The sequence below is a fragment of the Trachurus japonicus genome, chromosome 13 (assembly GCF_045865225.1).
Source record: "Trachurus japonicus isolate A0001 chromosome 13, Traja_1.0".
Taxonomy (NCBI): domain Eukaryota; kingdom Metazoa; phylum Chordata; class Actinopteri; order Carangiformes; family Carangidae; genus Trachurus; species Trachurus japonicus.
The window spans coordinates 7490272-7515211 of NC_140919.1; the positions used below are offsets into that span (position 1 = coordinate 7490272).

The following is a 24940-nucleotide window of genomic DNA, read 5'->3' on the forward strand; positions in this document are numbered from 1 at the left end:
TGAGGAAAGCAGTGAACCTTTATTTTGACAGAAAGTGTTGAGAGATGGACTGATACATCGTGGTTCTCATCTTTCTATTGTCTTTGTTGAGAAGAACAATACAGAATATGGCAGCCTCATGGGTTGATTTCGTTCGCTGATTTTGTTCGCTGCATGAAGAGGTAAGTCTGTTTTTCTTGGAGGGCTCATGTATCTAAGTATAGCCCCCCTAAAAAAAAAGGGAACAGTATCTGATCATTTTCCCCCTGATCTCTTTCAAAAGTTGATCCTTGTTGTTGCCTCAGGTTTCCAAGCCAAGCCAAGACTATTGGGAAACGTCCTGTTACAAGTTATTGGCACACAAGCTAAATGCTCCCTCTGACAGACCTATGCTTAGTATCCAAGTGTGAGAAAACCACTGTACTGTATCTGATCATGGGTTTATAGGACGTATTCAACACAGGAGGAACTGAGCCATCGTTGACCAGACACAGTCCTGTACGTCACAGAAGGTTCATGGAAGTAAATGCCGTTGGAGTGCAATTTGGCCTTGATTATGACTGTAGTTCGTTACCAGCCCGCAACGGAACAGAAACCTTGATTCACTTCAGACTCGCAGATCGGACAGAACTGGTTTCTTCCAGTGGTCCACATTAGCTGTCAGTCCAGTGAGTCCCAGCACCGCTCAGCCCCACTTGGTACTGATAGGACGGATCCCGGATGGATATAGCGCCTTGTGTCGGGGGATAGGCTGAGAAATCTCTGTGAGGCCGGAGCGGCGAGCCGGGCTTCTTGTGGTACAGGGACGGATGGCCCGACCTCTCTCTGGACCCCGGGACGGTTGGCGAACACGATGAAGACGAGGAGGACGGAGGAGCTATGACGGGAAGACCGCGCTGCACCGAAGCAGAGTTGTAGACGGCGCCCAAGTCGGCCTGAGACCTCGACACCATGGAGGACGTGGGGTGTGGGACCACGGGCGTGACCCCGGCGGCGTTGGTGAAGTGAGCCGCGAAGGGCTGGTACGGGACGCCCTCCACGCTGTAGCGAGGGTACGGCTGCATCGTAGCCCACATGTTGCAATTGATGGATGGGGAGTTGGTCAGGTCGTCTCCGTCCCCCGCCCCTGATGCAGACTCTGTCTCCATGCTGCCGTACATGCAGGCCTCTCTAGAGCTGATGGCCTCGGCGCAGTAAGGGTGAGACAGCAGGGACGACTCGTAGGACGGGGCCGAGCGGAAGTAATGCTCCTCTGAGCCTGCAGACGAGGTCTCCAGGTATGGACGCTTACATCCCAGCTCCAGGTGTCGTGCGTTATCTGCAGAGAGACAAGGTTATTTTGTTTATTAATTACTTTAAGTTGGGATAGTTCACCCAAAATTAAAATTTCACTCATTATCTACTCCCCCTCATGTGGACTAAGGGCTGGGAGAAGTTTCAGAGTCCTCCGTGGCTTCTCTAAGTTACAGGGGGTCTCGGCGCAGCAGTGCATGTCCATATAACGGTTGCAAATGGATACCAACTGTCTTCGTAACAAAAAGACACACCAAAAAACATCCAAATACCTCCATGCTGCTCGTACATAATGTCCGTCTTGTATTGAAGCCCCGAAATGCGAAATTGTCCCGAAAAAATTAAATAAGTCTATATTTCAAGCTTGTTTTATAGCGGAAGCTTCTCGAAGCTCCTCTTCCTGGTTCGTCAAATTTGGATGAACCGGGAAGAGGAGCTTCCGCTACAAAACAAACTTGAAAAATAGACTTATTTCATTTTTTTCGGGACAATTTCGCATTTCGGGGCTTCAATACAAGATGGACATTACATATGAGCAGCATGGAGGTATTTGGATGTTTTTTGGTGTGTCTTTTTGTTACGAAGATAGTTGGTATCCATTTGCAACCGTCATATGGACATGCACTGCTATGCCGAGACCCCCTGTAACTCAGAGAAGCCACGGAGGACTCTGAAACTTCTCCCAGCCCTTAGTCCACATGAGGGTGAGGAGATAATGAGTGAAAGATCAATTTTGGGTGAACTATCCCTTTAAAAGAAGAATAACAGGGAGTGGACAGTGGCTGAGAACATACCTCTGTGTTTGAAGCAGTGGTACAGAAGACTGGGGTCTCTGCTCTGGGGGAAGTGGTTGGAGATCGCATCCTGGGGGTCCGAGTTAGACAAAGGGACCCCGGTCTCGTACTGATAAGATGACAGGACTTGGGGGTGCCCTGTTAGGACTCCTGCTCCGAGCTTCCCTGCAAGGTGACCGTGTGAGGACAGGAGCCTTTGACGGACCATGTTCTTCGAGATCACGGGATATTCTTTCCTATAAAACCAGTTGAAGGAGTAGAGAAGAAACAGAAGCTTGTGAGATAATGGTTCTGTAGGACCAGTTGGACTTTCCTGGTTCCTGTCCAGGTGTTAACGTACCCCTGTAGTCTGGAAACGCGCAGATCTCCTTCTTCACTACCTCGAAATCCTTTGGCAAATGGGTTGTTTTCTATTTTCAGCTGAGTGATCTGTGGAGAATGCATTTGGTACACCACAGGGAAAGGTACATGTTGTCAACCTCAAGCTCCATGTCCAAAAAACAAATATCATATTATGATCATTTTGGAAGATATTGCAATATTAGTAATGATTCCAGTTGGAGTGATTACTGTCCAGGCTTGTACCCAACAACCCCTGACTCGTTTGGCATTTATTGGACATTGTGCAATTTGGGTATTGCACTTGGCCATATTGCAATTAATTTTGGAGCTCTAGTGGACAGGAAGGTTGGGGTTCAGCTCTTAGACCATGTCTTTGACACTATAGTTCATACAGCTGGATGCTGCATGGAGCTGGAGCTGTCAGTGTTACGGTTAGGTGTTGTGCCAGTAAGCACACAGCAAAAGAACAAGCAGCCGTTATTAAAAGAGTGTGTTAGATAAACGTTACAACAGCTGCATGAACAGGCTCAGGTTTTTGTTTCATTTCGCTTTCATCTGGAACCTGAAACAACCTCAAACTCTCCAACAACAACTGTTACTAGATGGTTTCCTGTTGGTAAAACTACGACTTCTTCTGTGTCGCTGATCGTTGCTGTACCTTGTGGTTTTGATACGAGGTGACGGAGATGAAGGCCGTCTCATGGAACACGTGGGTGCAGTAGGCGGTGTTCTTGGATCCAAAGGCGTTGTTCTCGTCGGCTTTGACGATGTGTAGCCTGGGCTGGTACTTGTGCATAGAGTTCAGGATGATCTGCAGAGGAGGTCAGATAATAAACAGTGTTACACTGATTTAATAGATAACTCAAAGGAAATCTTTCAAATGTGTTCAAGTATTTGACTTCACATGAATCCACACTGGTCATTATTCTTTTGCTAAAATGTGCTACCTACTCAAAAAATCAATCAATCAACATGGCCTCCATCTCCAAGATGGCTGACATTTCTCTAGAGTATATTTACCCACTTTCCATTGTCACATTGTCAAATCATATATTTTGACAACACAAAAAGAAAAACTTGGTCAGTTAATCTATATTTTCTTTACAAATTAAAGGTCCTGCAGAAATATATTTGATATTTAATTGGCATTTACAATTGTAGATCAGAAAACACATACAATTGCATTGAACTCTGGGGGACATCTTGGAAAATAGTAGAATAATGGGATTTTTCAAATTAATAGTCTCAAATGGATAAACATGTATCCATACTTTGAATTAATTTAATATTATTAATATTTATTTGCTGCACTGAGCCTCTGATATGAGTTAGTGACACTTGTCGATGTTGAATGGTGTTACATGACATGATGATGGTGTCACATGAGGTGAGAGGCTGCTTGGTGCTAAAAGTCATGAAAACCGAGCTGCACCCTAACAACAACTTTCTTCTCTTTCTCCCACTCACATGGAAAACACAGCTGCTGCCAATAAAACTAATAGTGGATAAAAGTTAATCTTGCCCATTGCCCATGGTTAGCTAATGAGCACGCAGTGACAATAGACCACATTATTGTCAATGCAGGCTAACTGGCACACCTACATCTACCAGTAATTACTTGTATTAGTTGCAGCTGTGTCTCTGAGGCTGTGGGAGGTCTGTTATCTACAACACTATTTCTTACATGTAACAGTTCATCGGCTGCTGTACACTGATTTTTACAGTTTTTGCAGCCAGTTTACATTGAATAAACTTGTATTTTTTTAATGTTTACCAACAGAAAATAATACTTCTTTAACTTTCACTGCTACTAACAAACATGAGAGTAAAAACTATTTATCAAACTTGACCGTTGTAAGAGCTCTCTTCATTCTTTTAAGCCTAGGCAGCTGCAACACAGAGACTGAGCACATCTGTCTAACATCTGATCATAATCATTATTAAACATAAGCTAGAGCAGTGTAATTAAGAATAGATTTAACATGGTGTTTGTATTTGAATGTTTAATATCACATCATCGTATTATTCCTTTTAATTTATTTATTGTTTTATGTTTCTGAGTGAGGGACTGTCTTCACTTTCTCTGTTGTTTTTCCATCTCAGCCGCTTTACAGCCATTGTATCTTTATTTTCACATCAGTTATACATGGATATGTGAAGATTACACGCAAATAAAATGATATTTTTTGACGATTTGAGGACCTATACAGATCAGATACAGGGTCAATCCATATCTCTTGTAGAAGATATTCCTTCTTGGGCCTTACATACAATCAATTGTGCGATCATAAACTGCTTTTACTTCCCCGTATAATCAGTTATTGCTTACATTCAGATGGGTATCTGACTTAATAGCACACTGCTTCTTTTACTCTAAACATATTCAACCATGCGTGTAAGCAGAACTCAATACTGCTGTGAACTGTAAACTATTATTCCCCCTTCATGCATCGGGGCTGTGACAGCCCACAACGCTTTGCTGTGGGAGTTTTTATAGACGCTATATTTCCAGTGCACCTCCCTCATTGTATCATAAAATGTGTAACGACTCTTTAATGAGTGTGTTTACATCCTTTTTCTTGAGATAATGGTGTTAGACGCGTATAGTTGCTTGATCAGGTGAATCATCTGTTTGAGCGCGCTCAGCCCCTTACATCCGCCCTCTCCGCTGAATTCCTCGTTGAAGTTGAGCCTTTTCAAGTGCAAACTCGTTAGCATCAATTAGCTCAGTGGAGTGTTTGCCTGCGTCTTTCATCGTCTCCCGACAACACACTTGTTGACGTGTTGTGCGTCGGCGGCGGTAGCAGGTAGCATGTGTTGAGCGCGCTCGGTGTTTACGGTTGTTTGGGTGGCTCGCAGGTCGCTCCGCCGCTCGGCGCAGCCCGGCCGTGCGGCGCTGTGCCCAGTGGAGCGTTAGCAACACAACGGCGGGGTCATCACTAGTCCAGCTCTGTCAGGGCCGATCAGCGTCAAAGCCCTGCACCTCGGCTCCCCCTCCTCCTCGGTTGCCAGACGCTCTCTTGAGAAGCCTTCTCCTCCAGGGGGCTCCCAACGAGAGGCTTGAGAGGTTGAGGAGGGCGCGGGGGGAGCGGGTAGCTAGGCTCAGGTTGAACGGCCTCGGCGCTCACGTGCTCCTGTTGCCGAGGCAGAGCCGGAGACGAGAGATAAGCCATTGGTCGGTTCACCGCGGGCTCTCCGTTGACCTTTGTGTGCTCTGCTGTCTGGCTGCCGTCTGAGGGTGATACTGGAGACTCTTGGGTGACTGTCTGAACTGAACTGAGCGCACTTATCAGGGAGGGGAAGCCTTCTTTAAGATCGCCGACCAGCTAAAGGCATCTGCTGCTTTCATCTGCCGCGATATAGAAACATCCAGACAGCAGGAGCCCTGACTGATGTATGCTTCCTCTTGAAAGCACAATAACTATTATTTTATTACCATACCGGCACATAATGAGCAGACAAAGAACGTCAGTGTTGGACTATTCTTGCAAAAAAAACAGATCTTTCCCAGCACTCCCTGTGCACCATGGGTAATGATTATAGTTAAGGAGAATAGCTGTGGTTCAGGTCTGGCTGGGGTTAGGTAACACTAAACTATGATGGGATGTCTCTTGCATGCATGTTGAATATCCTGCACACCCATCCTCACCTCCTCACCCCTACAGATTCCTATCAAGATCATTTTAGCTGTCGTTGTGATTTTACTCGTAATATTTTTTTATTTTCACTGGAAATAAAATAAAATAAAAAATGATAATGATGTGATTTTTGACGTCTAGTCTGGGGAGTCTCTGCAGCAGCAGAACCAGCTACTGCGATTTGGATATTGGCCATTTCAATTTCGATTTCTAAAATTGTGCAGCGCTGGTTATTGATCAGTATCAGTGACTCCTGTGTGTGTCTCCTGACTGTTATCCATAATCCATCATTTATTTCAAACCAGAACAACATATTCACATACAACAGAAGACGCACAATTAGAACAAAGCAAACAACCGTGCAACCAACAGGAACAAGAACTACGCAACCAAACAACTGGCTACAACAGTAGGAAATCTCTCCCAGGTTACTGACATCTGTTTGCCATCAGTAAACAGCAGATAGTTTGTAGTAGTACTGATGTGATTGGTGCATTTACAGAGGGAGAACACTTTATACATAGAGGTCTCTGTTGAACACACTCATTAGCACACAGAAGAAAAGCACCATAACAGGAGTTTTACAAGTCAGAGAAAATGAACCTGTTGATTTGCTCTGAACTCTCCCTCTCTAGGTCAAACAAAGACTGAGAACCGTGCTTAAAGGTATAGTATGTAGGAGTTCCCCCCATCTAGCGGTGCGGTTGCATATCTGAACGTATTTGTGATGTTGCATTCACGTGAAATGGGGCAGACGTCAGACAGACAACAGACGCTGCATGTAACAGGATAAACAAGCGTCTATGTAAACAAGTGGTCTGCCAGCACGAGGCAAAACAATACAGGCCTGACGATATGTTGTCATGGTGATGTGGTATTGTTTCACCGTCTTTCTCTTGTGGAGTAAAATGACATCCGGTCGGTTTGCCGACGGCCGTCTGCCTGACTGCACCTGAATGCAACACCAGTGCCTCCGTCCTTCCTCACACTACACAGTGGTGACAGTTTTAACAGGCCGAGCCCACAGCTCCGCTCAGTTTCCGTGGTTACCTACGGTCACGATGCAACATGGCCGCCTCGGTTCGGTGCGTCGCCCACTTATGTATTTGTAACGACTTGTAACAACTCATTCTAAGGAACCAGAAAGCTTTCATTTGGATGCGGCTGTGATTCCACTTCCAGGGCTCCAGACTGCCCCTAATTGGGAGCATTTTGCCCCTAAATTTTGAGACAATGCAAATACATTTGTGCTCTTCTTGCACCAGTAAATTTGCCATTTTTTGTTAACACAGGTGAAATGTGAAAGGGGCGACTATTATGTACAATGAACAATGTATGTGAGGATCATGAATGAAAAGGAAATGTGAATATTTGCTTACTAAGTTGATTTAAGTGGTGAGCACCCCTGCATTTTCTGCTTGTGCTCCTAAAATTTTAGGTTAGGGGCCACTGTGCTCCTAGTAAAAAAGGTTAGTCTGGAGCCCTGACTTCAGTGAAATACGTATATATGAAAGCAATATTTGATTTTTGATAATAAAAAGGCAAATAAGTTACATACTGGGTCTTTAAAATTTGTCATTTACAACAGAGTGTGTAAATGAAGATAATTAGTCCTGGATGTGAGTCCCACTCCCTCCGTCCCCCCTTCCCCTTCCCATTCCCCTTCCCCTTTGAGGAGCTCTGGCCCTCCACACACCTCCTGGTCTGGGCGTCATCGGGGCTCTGCTTGGCCTCTAACTGGCTCTGTTCTCATTACGAGCCCTTATCACTGGCCAGGCACTCAACTCAAGCTGACAGCAGGCCCCGCCACTGATCTGAGAGGTTATGAACCTAATGAGCCCGCCCATTGATGGGATGGCTTCAGACAAGTTATCCCAGAGTTCCCCCTGGGGAGCGCTGCCACAGTCACACTCTTCACCTCCCTCTGCCTCTCCTTCTCTTTCCCTCCATTCTCTACTATGCAGTCCCTCACTTTCTTCCTCCTCCTTGCAGAAATCTGCTTGTGGAAAAACGGCATCACGATTTCTGTTATTTATTAATTTATATTTGACATCAGCTGTGTTTTTCACACACACACACACACATGGTTGTTTTTCATCGTCTTGTGAAATCTCATATTTATTGGGAGTTAAGAAGAAGTACAAAAGGTCTTTCACCCTTAGAGACCTGATTATATTGATAAAGACGACGGGTTTATTCACTTTATAATATCAGTAAGATCTTCACCACAGTTGGAGCTGTTTATCTGCACATTCATCCCTTTCTCACGGACACAACGTCTACCACCTCAAGGAATTTCCAACTGGATTTGAGGACGAATTAGTCAGATATTGGTGGTCCAGTGGTCACAGTGAACTCAGAAAACACTGAACTCAAGATTTCACCCAACAATCACAACAGATTTCTCTGTATTTTGGAGGCAGTTTTAACTCTTTAACTACTTTTTATCCACAATTCCTGATCTTGAATATATCTTCAGTCATTATTCTGACAGGTTCATATTGCACTGTATTTAAATTATGTTTAGGCTGTTCCTTTTTGCACTGGTATTGTATATTTTCCTTTTCCTTTTGTAGCAACCTGGCATAAACATGTCTTTTGGGATGAATAAAGTTCAATCTAATCTAATCTTTTAGCCACCAGTTTAGCTGCTAAAGTCTGAAACATGGCAGTAGTTGTCAACATTGTCACTGTATAGGTTCACTGAGTTGGAGCTAGAGTCATTTTCATATTCATTTAGGTTTATTGAACATTATTGAACGTAGAATATAAAGTTGAGGGTCTGTGTTGATAATACTCACGTGTCCAAACGGGTCCAGGTGGTTGTTGGTGAGCTTGAGTTTCTGGAACGATATGAGTTGCCTCATCCAGTGAGCTCCTGTAGCTGGAGAGTCTGGGTGCACGTAGAGTCGACCAGGCATGGCCGGCTCTGCCTTCCCAGCCACCATCCTGAAACACAGAGAGAGAGACACATGTGCAGCAAACTGATTTGTGTTTGTAACCGTTTTCTTTTTTTTATATGTCGCTGCCTTCCAGAGCCAGTGGCATGCAGTTTTTCAGGGTCTCCTTTTCCAGGATTAGAGCTCCCCTGCTCCCATGCCCTTCACGGTATTAAATCCCTCTCAGACTGGAGGGCGTGGCCTCGGCTAAAACATCGTTACTAATTACACTTCTCCAAGGTGTTGGTGAGGAACACCAGAGCCCAGCAGAACTGCAGGCCATGCCACAAGGCCAGAAACAAGTGGCTGTAAAAAAAAAAATCCCTGCTCTCAGTCTGCTGCAGACTTTACAGAAACCTCTCAGCTTTTCCTGGCACTATTTTTTTTTTTTAATTTTCATCCCATACAAGTTGTACAGTTGTTGTGCTGCAGATACAGGTCCAGGTCCAGCTGCAGACATGAAGCTCTCCTCTCCTCTGCTGTGACAGGTTGTGACAGGTGTGCTCCAGCCTCTCCGTCCTTTTTGGGATTAAATCTAAACCCTGTGCATCTTTGATAAACACAGGGAGCTACGGCCATAGAAGTGCATCTTATTTACTGAAGCGTCATGTGACGTTCCATCATGGAAGCAGAACATCGGTTCATCACGCTCTCAGGCCCTAGATCTGGTGACCTTACAGCTCAGGGATTTACCTGCCACAGTGACACACAGCGTACACTCAAACAATGATCCCTTCTGGTGCCACGTCGTTAGGCCAGAGCCCGTCTCACTTGGAGTCTAAACTTCCTGACTTAAGTTTCCCTGCAAACGGACTCAAAGTGAACCAGGGACTTTAACTCTTCAGAGTCTGTGGCATTTTCTTCTGCATTTCCCTCGTCTCCTTGTGTATTATTATTAATGCTTGTAAAACCGCAGCCTCAAGTAACAGAATAGTCTTTCTGTAGTGGTGTCATATGATGTAGAAAAAGAAAGGAAAGTAAAAATCGAACAATAAACTTCACTTATATCTTTGTTGGAAACACACAGAATATTATTATAAACTTCTTTTTAGACTCTATATAACTGTTCTTTGAGGTCTTGGGGATTAGTGGAAAAAGAATAAGGGCTGTAATTATGATTTAAAAAAAATCGTATTTACATTATTTACAAAATAGCCCCACTCGCCTGAAAACAGTCTGCAATAAGAACTACATCACAGTCCTGACCTTTCCATTGGCAGCATTGGCTTTTTTGTCTTGTTTCCTGCAGTGCACAAACTTTCTCCTTCCATATGAGGCCCATGTCTTGGTCTTAGTAAAGGCTAAAGTGTCCCGCTTTCAATAAAAAAAAAGAATTACCTCGCTATCATTTGGCGTTCTGGAGATAGACGGAAAAGACATCCACAGCAGTTTCCCACTTTTCCCACAATCATCTTTTTTACTAACAGTAACTTCCCTTCCATCTTCTACCAGGTGTTTAAACCCTGACCAAATCTACACCATGCCTCTTCCATAACATAAACCCAACTGTAGATAGTGAGAACTTTGAAAACAGCGGCACAGACTCACCACTTGTTGTCACAGAACTTGTAGCGGTGGTCGTCGGCCGGGACGATGTCGATCAGCAGGATGTACTTGGTCTTCGGGTTCATCCCGTTCACTTTGACCTTGTAGCTGGGAAACATCCTCCTGTGGAAGGATCCAGTTTTTATGTTGATTAGCTTGACAAAAAAAAAAAGTTCTTATCCACAAACAGTAGTTTGTGTTTTTTTTTCCCACTGATACCGATAACTGATGACATTTTTTATCTACACACCTGAGATTAAGAAAGACTAAGATGTAGTGAGTAAAGATGAATTTAACATTATAGCTCTGCCTCCGACTTAACTGAATAATATAACTGACATCACTGCTGCGATCACAACAAAAATAAGAGCAGTTCAAAAATCAACATTTATTGTTCCAGATCAACTCAGGTGGCAAATGGACTCAAAATGAGCAAAAAATGTAATTATCGGACTAATCTGTGTATTTTGGCCGATGATTATCAGCCAATATCAGGCCGATAATTATCTGTATTGATAGTTATAATGTTTTATTGTTTTTGGCCTGTCCTGTTCCTTTCTCACGGATGTGATAGCTCTCAAACATGGACTCCAGGATGAGCTGATTAGATCTTTGGAGGTCAAACATCAAGGTCGGGGTGACCTCAAGCTCCTTAGACAGCCATCAGACCATAGCAATGAGTCAAATCTAACAGAAATGATGATGAATACATTTAATATAATTTGGGATCACCAGGGATAAAAACTGAAACTATTGTCAAGTTTAGTGTGTAACGGGCATCTGCTGGTATCAAAGATCTGCACCGATTATCTTCTTAAGACGGGGTCCTGTGGGCCGGTAAAGACAGTTGTGCGTGTAGGATAAGTGTAGCGTCGTCACGGATAGTGCAGACGCAGATCCGATTAGCTCACTGACTGATGCTCTTAAGAGGCCGGGGGATGAGCGAGGGCCCGTACAGATCAAGGGACTGAGACACGAGGAGGGTGAGAAGCTGGCTTCTCTGAAACCTGAAATGCCCTTTACCTGATAACTCCACTAAGCACATTACAGGACCGGACCCAGCTGCCAGAGCTTCTCTTGCTGTTGTCCTCGCTGTCAAAACAACACTTCACATTTCTGGCTCGGTAACAACTCGACTTCCTGCAGGTATTTTCCCCTGGAGAAGGGATTAGGGCTGGGTATGATACTGATTTACTCAATCTATTCGATCGACAAGGTCCCCATTCGATGCAATACTGATTCATTTAGAGATATTTTAGATTTAATACCAATTTGACTTGGTCATGAAAGAGATTTTCACAGAACTACAAAGATGGAACTCTAACCTGGTGCGTTACTGAAAATATTAATGTTTACACTGGAAATCGACCCAAAAGCAGTTACGTTAATGCACAAGAAACAGTGCAACTCTTCAGTACGGTCATGGGTGCTGCAATCAATGTGCACATTTCAGCATGTGAGTAGACACAACCAAACTCTGCTCTATGATCTCGTCCAGTTAGTCCGCAATTTGTGCAATCACACTAGACTAACCAACAGTAAATGGCATACTTAAAAAGATCGACCTACGGATTTTATGAATTGATATCGGATCTTTCAAATATAGAGCGAGGGGTGGTTAGCTAGGACTTCATTCCCTCCTTGCGCAGCGTTATACGCTTTTTTTTGTGCTAAATAAATGAACCTGAACTTGAACCTGGATTGGAAAATTGATTTCTTAAAACCCAGACCTAGTATGGATGTAACGATTACTTGTTTTCACGATTAATCATGGTATTAAACGCCACAGTAAATTAATCAAAGATTCCTCAATACCGTCACAGAGTAAGAGCCAGAGTAAAGTTAAATGCACCGTAACTGGGTTAAATGATATTAATATTAATTTACCTAATGTAACATTGAATATAGGAATTCAAATGTTTGTGTGTCGTTTGCAACTGTGTAGTGGTATTATGGTTTTGGCTTTCAGTGAAACATGACAAGTTAAAGCATTAACTTAACGTTGCGTTAATTAATGCAGAATAATCGTGATAATTGTAATACCGTAATTATTTCTCTGACAATAATCACACCAAGAAAATCCATAATCGTGACCTCCCTTCCCTATAGAGGACTGAAACCATCTCATACTAACCTAAACCATCCAAAGTACAGGAACAATAACACAATAAACCACCAGCCAGACTAAAGAACTGGAGAGGGCACCAGTAGCATCAATGTAGGATTTTAGATGGTATTGATCTCATTGTGATGTCTCTAATGCTAGTAAATTTACCCCAGTCTTGTTCTTCAAAGGAACTGCACAATCCTGTTTTCAAGGCTGTGCTGCTCTCATGTCTTTTATCTTCTAAATGCCGGGAGACTAAAAGACAGAATATGCCAATGTAACAGCGGCGGCAGCAGCCATAAAACTGACCTCTGCTCTTTCATCCCCATCTGCACTGAAGGAAATTTCACAAAGGGCTCTGCGCCTCCTTATAAAGCCCTAAGTGGTTTTTAATGGCGCCCCGGATTGAGCAACAGTTTAGACTCGTCGCTGCTCCAGAGGGCTTTCGGTCAAAAAGGCCTGCAGTTTATCCGCGGGGCGCTGCCCATGGCAACGTGTTCAAACAATGGAGCACACAGCCTCGCATGCTCTCTGGGACGGTGGCGTCAACCCCACCAACCCTTCTATCTCCATAGGTTTTGTTTGGTTCAGATGCCGCTCTTCAAAGGCTCACGATGCTGGACACCATCTGATCATGTTACTGTAAATACTCGCTCACAGAAGACAGACAGACAGACAGACAGACAGAGAGACAGAGAGAGAGAGAGAGAGAGAGAGAGAGGAGAGAGAGAGAGGAGAGGGATTGAGGGCAGGTAATTCAAATCGCTCTCTTAGGCTTCAAATCCAATCATTAGGAGAGATCAGTCCCGGTATCATCCTCACTGAGAGATGGGTTAATCCCAGAGGAACATTCAAAACAGACCTCTGCTCCTCTCACACCGTTCAGACTCAGCAGATGGAGGCCTGTGTCAACACATGTGGCCCTGGCATTCCTGTAATGGGACTGTGACAACCTCTTCTGCTGCTGCTGCTGCTGCTGCTGCTGCTGCTCACTGAGGAAGCACATCTAATAGAGTCCAACACCGAGTATCTGATCACAGACAGGACTCTCCAGGTCTTGAGGTGGTTCTGACAGAAGCAGGGAGAGATGGGCAACACCAGTCCATAATCTGCATCCTGTTTCTGCTCTGGTTTTATTCTGAAAATCCTAAATATGAGTCAAAATTCTGCTCTTTCTTCAACTTTATGATGCTTCTTTTTAAAACCACAAACATCCACTTTTATTGAAGTTAATACATCGTAATGTGTCACTCTACTCAACTACAAGCTAATTAGAGCTGCACACCTTTGGCCCTTTTCCACTAGTGCTACTTGATGTGACTCATTTTTTTGTTTTGCTTTTTTGTTTTTCCACTAAGACCGAGTATCTGGTACTTTTCTGGACCTTTTCTGAAGTTCAAAGCGAGCCGAGCCGATAGTTCATCACTGGAAGAGACGTGAGCATGGCGTCCAACACGAGGATCAAACCTGCTATTTTTAAAAACACGACGGCAACAGCGCCCACTGATCTGTACTGAGACTGTTGATCTTTCATGCGAGTTAAATGACTGCTGTGTGGAAAACCACACCGTGGTCCGACGACAAGATGCAGACAACTGAGTTTGGAGCTAATGAGAGGATCGAAAAGAGGGAGCGAGACGAGGCGACCATAGCTGCCGTGTTATGACGACCTCAAGAACTATGAAGAACTCGGCTGTGACGGAAAAGGACCTAAACCGAGTCGAGTCGAGCTAAGTGGAATATCTACATCGCATGTTGAGCTTGCATTAAATTTTATTTTTTGCAGCCCTGAAGCAAACCGTGCATGAGGAAACTGTATTTCACAAACAATGTTGGATCTATGGATATATTGGACACACATCTGCAATCGTGTGCTATGGGATAGTGCAATTTAAGTCGATCCTGCACTTTATTGGGGCATCGTGCAATTCAATTAAATTCAATTTTGCACTCGTCACTTTAGCAAACAGCACTTTAGCACATAGCACTTTAACTAGCACTGTAGCACTTTATAACTTCTCAGTAATCTTTCGGTCCCCTTACCCACTCTTTTAACTGTCTTTGGTCAGTTAACTGGTGGTTCATGTATGTCGTTCATATATGTTTTGTGTAAGATGTCAAGGTGTTTTGTTGTCCTAGTCCTGCCTCTTGTACTTTTTATCGTCATTGTTTTTTTTTTATGTCTAACATCAACCTGCCAATGGGACTGGGGAATGGGGATGGAAATTAGCCACTTGGCTACAATCCCACATATTTACATGTCAATGTCCATCAATATGTACTGTTCCCATTTAAAAACAATAAATAAATCTGAAATCTCAGGTGATTTTTGTTGTTTGCATCACCCTCCCATCAGAGCTCACTGGTCCTGGATCAGGGGTCAGGTGGAGTCTATAGGCTTTTACTCCTCATCCGGGAGGCAACCGCCATTCCGACATTCCACCAGTCCGACATAGGCCTCTAATTGTCTAAATGGCAACACTTCATTTTCTATCAAACATCCCATCATTCTGACAATTCCTGCCTCCTACAGTATACTCGGAATGACGGTATTCTTTTCTTTTTTTTAAACATCTTGCCTTTCCGACAGTTCCTTTAATAGCGTATTTTTTCCCCAAAGGATTTTGCACTGGTTGGGCTTAGGAAGTGATGAAAGGAGTTGGTTAAGTTTAGTAAAAGAGACCAGGTAGAGGCTAGACAGGCCAGAGAGATAGAGAGAGTCCAGGTAAGTAGGAGGGAGTCACCTGTTGAGTAACGCACATTTCCTTAGATTGAAAGCCTTGTAGGAATGGCGGGACAATGGTATGTCGGAATGGCGGTATGTCGGAGTGGTGGGATGTTGGAATGACAGCATGTAACCTCTTCATACTCGTCAGAGGTAGAAAGAATTAAAGAGCTAAACACCAAACAAAAACAAAACACAACTTGATCCCACTCCTGCTCCAGTCCTGACCTGAACCACATGGAGCTGCAACTGGACCTAAAGTGAAAGTAAAGACGAGTGCCTTCAGCAGCTGGATGAGTCAGACATTTAGATTAAATTCAGTCCGACGAGCAAAGATGTATGTAATATTATATATACACACACACATATAAACGCATGTGGCGGTGTGGCTGAGTGAGTTAGTTTAAGGGGAGCATGAGAAATGGAAGGTGGAGAGTGTGTGTATGATATCAGTGTCAGGGTGTGTGTGTGTTTCTGTGCCAGCTGTTTCTCTTAACGTTCCCACATGTTTAGGCCCTGCAGTGATCCATTCCCTCTCTGGGAATCTCCAGTACCACAGTGAGATCAAAAGGAGCGTCAGAGTGTATGGGGTTTGGGGAGGGGAGGGGAGGAGGGGAGGGGGGTTGGATGATGAAGCGCTACGACCCAGCAGACTGGGCCTATTGTGGGCGCCGGATTCCTCTTATCAAGGGTCCACGGCTGCTGCTGCTGCTGCTGCTGCCGCCGTGGTCTTGACGGGCTGTATACAGAGGGAGAGCGTGAGGGAAGAGCAGCGGCGGCTCTTTGAAGAGGGAGGATTACGCCTGGACAATGACACTCACAATAACAAGTCGTCCAGACTCGGCTCGGGGCTCGGAGGTGCAGCCTGGGAGCGGGCCGAGCCGAGCCGCGCTGCTGCTGGCTGCTTGGTGTTGGGGGAGATGTGGGATCCCCTGGGTGACAGCATCTGTATCTCCTCCCCTGCCACCTCTGCACTGACCGACACCAACCCCCAACCCCCCAACCCCACATGTTACCACACCGGACCCCAGACTGTTCTTCTTTTTAACATCAAACACTTTATTAACTTTTTTTTTTTCTTTCTACATGTTGAAGAAGGAGACTGCCAGTTTCCACCCCCTCCCCCGTCTGCTTTAAAGGGACAACGAGGAGTTTCTCCATCGGCAGAACGAAAAATTCTGCGACAATAAAAAAGTCTGATATTAATGTGGATGAATCTACGTTACCACTTGTTAATGGGTCCATTTTCTATAAATATATCGTCTTGTCTCTATGGTTATTTTGTTATTATTAGTGGTGGTGGAAATGCTGGGCGAGCCGACCAGCGTTTCTTTACTTTCGGTTTCGTGGCGAGTCATGAGAATAACGCCGCAGAATCGCCATTTATGGTGGGAACTACGACGGTATGTGATCGTCTTCCAACCTCTGACTTTAATTCTTGATGAATGAAAACATGAGTCTGTCTTGCGCCGGTCAAAGAATTTCACGGTGCGGAGGCTCATAAATGTAGTGTGAAAACGCTTCGCTTTTCCAAAACTCCTCGTTGTCCCTTTAATCAGGCTGCTGCAAATTATATGAATACCTTATCAATTTAAAATATTATTGACCAACCAGGCTTTATTGATACTGTCCCCTGCACACCAGCAGATCTCACAACGAGGGAAGTTGCTATCTAGTGATGTAACGATGACCGGTATGACGGTCAATCTCTGTAATCACATTATCTCAATGGATAATTATCGGGATATGTAATAACAGCCTCACCCAAGTCTCCCCATGCAGACTCAGACTCAGTACGCATAACGTAGCTTGTGACGTAGGAATCTAGATCGAAAACAAGGCGGAAAGAAAAAAGAAAAGTCATAAGTATATGGGCGTATTTTGGATTGGACAAGACGCAGAAGGACAGCTGGCTGAAGACACCTGTCCTGTCTGCAGAGCAGCTGGAAGAAAGTTGCTGCCGGGCAGCGTTTGTCGTTTTGAGACAGCATTTTTTCCTGAATCCAAACTTCATTTAATTAATTTCTCTCACATGATATGGCAGAGCCTACTCCCATTGTTTACTGATACATGTATGAGGAGCTGTGAGGTTTTCAATTAGTTTCAAAGGTAGTTTAAGTTTTAATTTAAACTTGCACTGAATCAGTTTCCTGATAAATAACCTTGATAATTCGGTCACTATAATCGAGATGTCAAATTTTCTTTATCGTTACATCCCTACTATTACTGATCATCTTTGAGTAGGCCAGGTTGATTTATTGCCGTACAAATAATTTGAATTATGGATTTAATTGTCTCTTTCTGATCATTTTATGCCACTATGATAGTATATATCAGTATAGTATATCAGTATATAAGCCTGAACATAGTTTAATAATACACACAGACCTGATGAAAAAGAAGAGACATTTATTGTCTTTGCAGCTAAATCCATGATGCTAATGCCATTAGATGCTCATCGAATATTAGAAATGAAGCTCCTCCAGATCAACAGTTTGTGGCTCCACTCATTTAACCAGCAGAAGAAAGAGATGGGGGCACAACATGATGATTAAAAGAGGAAAACGGTGGTAAACAACGAGGAATCAGTGAAGGAGATATGATTGTTGGTCTATCTGTTGGTTTCATCCAGCTGTTTTTATACAGATGAATGGAAACCATTTTAACCATTACGCAAAAATAATGGCAATCAGGCGATTAAAAAGTAATTGTGACAGTTCTACCTCTGATATCAATCATATTTGGCTGCATTGCAGGAACATTATCAAGATGATTATATAAATATAAAGGCAGCCAATGAAGGGAGGCTAAAATTGGATAATGTGATCTCATGTTCTCACAGCTGCCTTTCCTTTCTTTATATACAGTATATCTTTTGGGCTTTAAATGCCTTTTATTGTGACAGGGCTGCAGCTGCATTTTCAATGATGATAATATTAAAAGTTGGTCATGGAGAGTATTGACCACATGCTGATTGTTTTTTTAAAGGTGCTAGCTGACTGGAAGCATTAATTCCCATCTAACCATCACAGACTTTTAATTAAAATCCACCAGTAGCCTAATGATCGGTGGCCGCCGGTCAACTGGGGCGTCTCTACTCCACAACGAGCAACACAAACTATCGTGTCAGCAGTGACTCAACTTTACTGTTTTATGTAGTTTTACAGCTGTAGATGTAAAGATTTCAGAACCGTCTTTAATTCAGTTAAATATTTTAAACTATTTTGACTGTGATTAAACCTGTTCTTTCTTTGATGTCTTTTATTATGGAGAGGAAACGTCTGTGTTTAAGGACGTGTGTGTCTGTCGTCGTCTGTGGTTTTAAGCGACAGTCGGTCCGTTCATCATGGGATGTTTATTTACAATAACGCTGATAACACTTAACATTGTGACAAGGATATGAAACGTCCACTTTACCTTCACTCTCTCAGCTCCCTGTACAACCCACACAACCATCACTCCACTTGGTTTTCACACTCCCCCCTTCCTCCCCCACCCCTCCACCCCTCCATCCCTCCCGATGACCTTTGACCCCTTCAGTTCCACCCACACAGAGCAGCGCAACAGTCGCTCAAACTCATCCTCCCAGACATCCTGCATCACCTTCCACCTTCCTGGTCGGTTTACAGTCTGGGCCTGAGACTGAGACTGTAACTGCAGCCGTCATTCGTACCAGTCATGTGTACGGGCGAACTGCCAGGACATTGAATGCAACACCTCCACATTGTTAGTAACAGCTGTGCATTGGAACATGCTGCAGGAATCGGATAGTTATCGGTCTGAGGTTAAATAAAGATAGGAACGTTTAGATAAATGATCTTCTAGGCAGCAATGAGTTCTTCTAATTATAAAAAAACTGCATAAAACTTGTTGATGAGGGATTGCGAAGAAAGAAAAGTGTTTAAAGTGATAGTTCACCCAAAATTGAAATTTCAGAGTTACGGATCTGTGGCTTCTCTGAGTATAACGGTTGCATATGGATACCAACTGTCTTCGTAACAAAAAGACACACCAAAAAACATCCAAATACCTCCATGCTGCTCGTATGTAATGTCCGTCTTGTATTGAAGCCCCGAAATGCGAAATTGTCCTGAAAAAAATTAAATAAGTCTATATTTCAAGCTTGTTTGTAGCGCAAGCTCGTCTTCCCGGTTCGTCAAATTTGGACGAACCAGGGTCTGTCCTCTTCCCAGTTCGTCCCAGTTCGCTACAAAACAAGCTTGAAATATAGACTTATTTAATTTGTTGTGAGACAATTTCGCATTTTGGGGCTTCAATACAAGACGGACATTACATAGGAGCAGCATGGAGGTATTTGGATGTTTTTTGGTGTGTCTTTTTGTTACGAAGACAGTTGGTATCCATTTGCAACCGTTATATGGACATGCACTGCTACGCCGAGACCCCCTGTAACTCAGGGAAGCCACGGAGGACTCTGAAACTTCTCCCAGCCCTTAGTCCACATGATGAGGGTGAATAGATAATAAGTGAAATTTCAATTTTGGGTGAACCATCCCTTTAATTTGAAAGGATCGTGGGCCGGAGAGGTCAGCAACTACAGAGCAGCACCTCTTCGTTATAAATGTGTCTCTGATGTAGAAAAAAAAACACACAAAGCCATGAGTTAGAAACATTTACACATGTTGCTGCCGCCGCTGGGCTGATGGATGAAACCAGAGGTTGTATTCAGTTTCTCACTGATAAAGGAGACAGAGTGTGGACGGCCCACACTGCCTGACACTGATCCATCACGTCCAGGCAGCTCAGCTCGGCTCAGCTCAGCTCGGCTCGGCAGCTGCTGCTCTCGCCGCTGTTTCATGGACAAAATGTCTCTGAGCCACTTACAGGACGTGACATATCTGAGCTGAAGCTAAACACATCAAGGTGAAGAGTCCTCAACATGAGTCGTCGACAGCTATTGGACAGATCGCTGTGACATCTTCATACAGCTTCACGGCTTCTTTTTAGATATTTGTACTTTTTTTTTTTAAATCAATCATGCTCCGTTATAGCCTCTTTATTGGTGGATTGATGTACACTGCAAAAACTCAACATCTTTCCGAGAATATTTGTCTTATTTCTTGTCAAAATGTCTCATTTCTAGTCAAAACTAATCTCTTTCCACTTAAAATAAGACTCATCACCTAAAAATGAACTTGTTTTTAGATCATTTTCACTTGTTTCAAACTCATTTTCACTTGAAATAAGTAGAAAAATCTGCCAGTGAAAGAAAGTTTTTTGTGTTTGTAATAAGAAAAAAAAACTTGCTCCACTATCAGATTTTTCCACTAATTTCAAGTGAAAATCTGCTTGAAAGAAGTAAAAAGTGTTTAAAAACAAGCTGCTTTTAATGTGATGAGTCTTATTTTAAGTAGAATGAGATTTGTTTTGACTAGAAATGAGACAAATATTCTTGTTAAGATGTGTGAGTTTCTGCAGTCTACCTAGGATTCGGTTTCAAATTTTGGGGTTTTTATGGGGTTTCATCAACTGAACCCCACACGCGTCAACGTAACGACGCTGCCAAGGATCACGCGAACGATATTCTGCCTCCCTGAATGACACAAACTATTAAAAGCACTCTCAGCACAGCCAGCATCACTGTCATTACCACAAACTAAAAATAAAGTCCGCTAGCTTGATGCTAACAGATAATGGAAAACATCATAGAAAGGCTAACGGAAATGATCAACGCTATCGTGGTCATTTTAAACCAACAAAAAGCTGTTTCAAAGGCTCAGCAGGTAGATCACAGATAAACACGACTGTCAGGTAGGTCTATTTAAAAAAAATGCTGCATAAACCAATAGGTCTATCTCGATTCAAGCTACCCTATCAAAAAATAATGATATTCTACCTCTGTATATCAAATAAAGGTAGCCTATAAGTGTTTTCTTCTCCATATACAAAAAGTGTAATGACATTTATTTCAGAGGGTAGCATATTTCAAAATACTCAAACAAAAACACCTCAACCACAACGACAACCGTTAACAACAGCGTGGACTGACGAGCCGCAACACAGTTTCAAAAAAATATGGGCGTGGAAATGAAACTTGGAAAATCCACTAAGCACATCACAAACCACAAAGTAGCAGTTCTCGACAAGTAGCAGAAATGGACAGAACATCGCCCCGTGCCTAGCTACAGCTACACTTGCGCTTCGGCATTTTGAGAGCAGAGGCAACGCTGCTCCGATGTCTGAAGTGCCATACCGTAGTATTCTGTGCAATGCGCCAGTCATTTAAGTAGGTCCCATGAAAAACAATGAAAACTGGACATTTTCATGAATGTATGATCCCCCCAACCCCCCGCCTCCCCCCCTCCGGACACCCTGGATAGGACGTAAAAAGTGGACATGTCCGGGCAACAGAGGACGTTTGGTCACCCTAGAGTAGGATTCAGTCCTACAAACCTATTAGCAAAAGTTAGCATGCTAACATTTGGTTAACATTATGGCAGCTGTAATCAGTGTGTTTTCATTACCACTGAGGACACGTTGTGATGCTAGCATTAGCATTAGCATTAGCATTCAGTTCTGGCCTAATAACATACCACCAGCCTCACTTTGCATTTAGTGCTTATTAGCAAATAATTAGCATGCAGCCTTAAAGCATTAACACAACAGTATGTTTTCAAAGTTAGCATCCTATAACTAACTAGTGTTTTTAGCCCACTTTTAAATTTGTTAGCGTACATGTTTTGTTGTTGTTTTTTTGCTTCGTCTGTGCAGGAATTTTCCCTTTTTATGTCATTTTTGCGATTGGGTTGAATCAATAATTAAGTATTTTTTTTAATAGGTTGACTTCTGTTATTTTAATAATACGTTTTTCTGTAAAACAATGAAGCTAATAGTATTTAGCAACATCTGAGAAAACCTGACCTCAATAGATAGCTAATGATAATTGGGGGCATTTCCTCGTCTGATCAGTGATTAATATTAATATTTGACATCTTATTGGACAGTCAGAGTTAATGCATTGACTGAGGAGTCCAAACCGCTCTGATTTAACACCGTGTTGCGCTGTGTGTTTTTTTTTACGAGGTTGCCGCTACAACGTGCTCTGTCTGCCATAACAGATGTCAACATTACCAAATATCTGCTGGCACGATAACAAGCCTGAGTAGCTCCACATGCACTATTCATAGCACACGTGAATAATTCAGGTCCGGTTTTGATATGGTTTATTACAGTGCAGAGAGCTGGTTCTGTGTGTGCAGGGTGAAGCCGGTGTTTGTGACCTTCAGCAGCAGCAGCAGCAGCGTCTCAGCCTCGGACGGAGCGAGCAGCGAGCAGCGAGTGAGCGGAGGTGAAGGCAGACAGGTTCCCAGCACAGCTGCACATTCAGCTCCACCACTGCACAGCCCTTCAAAGGGCTTTAAGGATTGAGAGCCCACTTTATCAGCTGGACAAGGGAAAGCCCATCTCTCACAGTTATGCAGCATTAAAGAAAAAATGTGGTGACCTTTTACATTTTTTTACTGGAAAGAAAAAAAGAAAAAGAGAAGAAAAAAAAAAACCCCATCCCATGAGGAACGAGAGGCGGAGGTCGGTTTGAGAGTGTACTCATTCTCTGGTTAATGTCCAGAGGCCTCACTATCTAATCCTCGGGTCGCATTAAATCCAACAAGCCCAGCAGTCATTTGTGTTTTCAATTACCGCTGCAGGAACGTCGTGTCTCTTCCTGAAAAGTTATAACGGCTATATGTTACTATTAGCTGTCTAAACAGATGGTCACGGACGGACAGAGAGAGAGGGACGCTGCTCGTTTTTGCATAATGAACTCGTTTTATCACTTTCACTGTAGTTTTTTCTTTTTGTGTGTGTGTGTGTGTGTGTCGTGTGGAACATGAACCATGTTTAACACCATCCGTGACAACATCTAACAAAAACACAAGTTTCCTGTTTTCTCTCAGGGAAAAAAAACCTCAAACATCATTTGTAATTGATAAAGTTTTTTTTTGTTTTTTCCCCTGTAGCTACGGTCTGTCTGGGTTCTCTCAGGGACGACTGCTGCTGGATGTCCTCGTCCCCCCGATCAAACCGACCAACACCCTCATCACTCATCCCCATTTACATCTGTTTTTGTCATGTTTAAATAATTGATACATAAATAAATATTAGTTTAAATGTTATTTAGACAAACGTTGAACTTGGTCCAATTTTAAAGAGGAAAAGAGAAGTGAATGACCTCATTAGTAAGTTACCGTATATGAAGTAAAATGTGAAAGTAGGCCTATGCACTACTTAAAATTTTCTGTTACCTTACTGTTACTTTCACTTCATCCACTGTGTTTATCTGATTGTGATTTTCTATAGACGAAAAACCCTGACAACAAATATTTAGAAATACTCTCCTTATATGGAAATAAATGAATGGAAATATTCAATAATAATGTAGAATATAAAATTATAGACTGCATTTTTCCTCATTTATCAACTTTTGTATTGGGTAAAAATAATATTATACACGTCTTGTATTTGTAACAGATACATTTTTTACAGTGTGGTGTTTTTACTTCAGTAGGTCTCACCACTGAAGGTCAGTTTTAATAATGGACTTACACATATCATTTTAAATACTTTTTAAAAATGTTTTTAGATTAGAAAGTAAAAAATGAAGATGACATTTTCAACCAGTGATTTTGTGTCTTTGTGTGTGTTTGTTGTTTGATTGACAGATGAGCAGCTTTTACTCACCTGCCTGCTTTGGTAATGATCATCTCGGTGCCGGCCTCGTGGAACTTCTTCCACAGCTCCCGCTCGTGAAGAACCACCTTGATGTTCTCGATGCTCTGAGGAGGAGAAACAGACGGACGGACAGACGGACGGACGTCAACGTGTTAAACCACCACCGAGTCCAGTTAAAGTCAAGTATCTGCTTCTAAAACACACTAGTAACGAGCTAGAGCTACCACTGTTTATGCTTTTTGTTGCATTTTAACAAACGATTGATTGGTTTATTTGTAATTTTAAGCAGTCAGCAGCAGCTGTTCTTCCTGGGGTCTTTTCATCATAATAAATGACAAACAAACCATTAACACACAACACATTAATACATAAAACAAAAAAATACATACAGAAAACACATACTCAATACATACACATACAAAACAAAACATCCAAGACAAACACTTAACATATGTTACCTGCTCCTACATTGAATCACTACACAACAAGGATACCAAGACCCAATTTACAAATATAGGCTACTAATGGTCAAAATTGCGATCAAAATAATAATCTCTTAGTTTCATTTTAAAACTAACCATGTTTCTTTGTTGTATAACATAATTCGGAAGGGCATTCCACTCCTTCATAGCTCTATATAATACTGTACCTTGAGAGAGAGTGTGTGTGTGTGTGTGTGTGTGTGTGTGTGTGTGTGTGTACCTGGTCAGGCTCACTGGAGCTGGGTGGCAGGGCGGAAGCGGTGGACAGGCCCATCCGTGAGCGGTCTGCCGGACGGAGATCTGTCTCCACGCCGGCCTGGACGCGGCTCAGACATTCATCCGTCACAGCTGAAGCCTTCTCCTGCAGCATCCTTCTCTGCAGGATTACAGACAGAATACTCAGCT

General features: G+C 43.0%; 1 protein-coding gene across 1 annotated transcript; it reads right to left on the bottom strand.

Annotated features, from left to right (window-relative positions):
• Nucleotides 1-226: 226 nt before the first annotated feature.
• tbx4 (T-box transcription factor 4) lies at nt 227-24939 on the bottom strand. The gene is made up of 8 exons (XM_085794754.1): nt 24756-24939; nt 24063-24157; nt 10534-10653; nt 8848-8995; nt 3067-3219; nt 2407-2495; nt 2067-2302; nt 227-1297 (listed from the first exon to the last, which is right to left on the bottom strand). Exons 1-8 carry the CDS (start codon nt 24903-24905, stop codon nt 633-635), a joined length of 1656 nt encoding a protein of 551 aa, XP_085650880.1. The 5' UTR covers nt 24906-24939; the 3' UTR covers nt 227-632.
• Nucleotide 24940: the final 1 nt, after the last annotated feature.

Bases quoted from the DNA above. Each gene is read 5' to 3' on its own strand.
- tbx4 (XM_085794754.1), bottom strand. From the start codon at position 24,905: ATGCTGCAGGAGAAGGCTTCAGCTGTGACGGATGAATGTCTGAGCCGC. The intron at 24,158-24,755 runs GTACACACACAC...TCTCCTCCTCAG, and splicing joins GCTCCAGTGAGCCTGACCAG to AGCATCGAGAACATCAAGGT. The intron at 10,654-24,062 runs GTGAGTAAAAGC...ATCCTTCCACAG, and splicing joins ATCATTACCAAAGCAGGCAG to GAGGATGTTTCCCAGCTACA.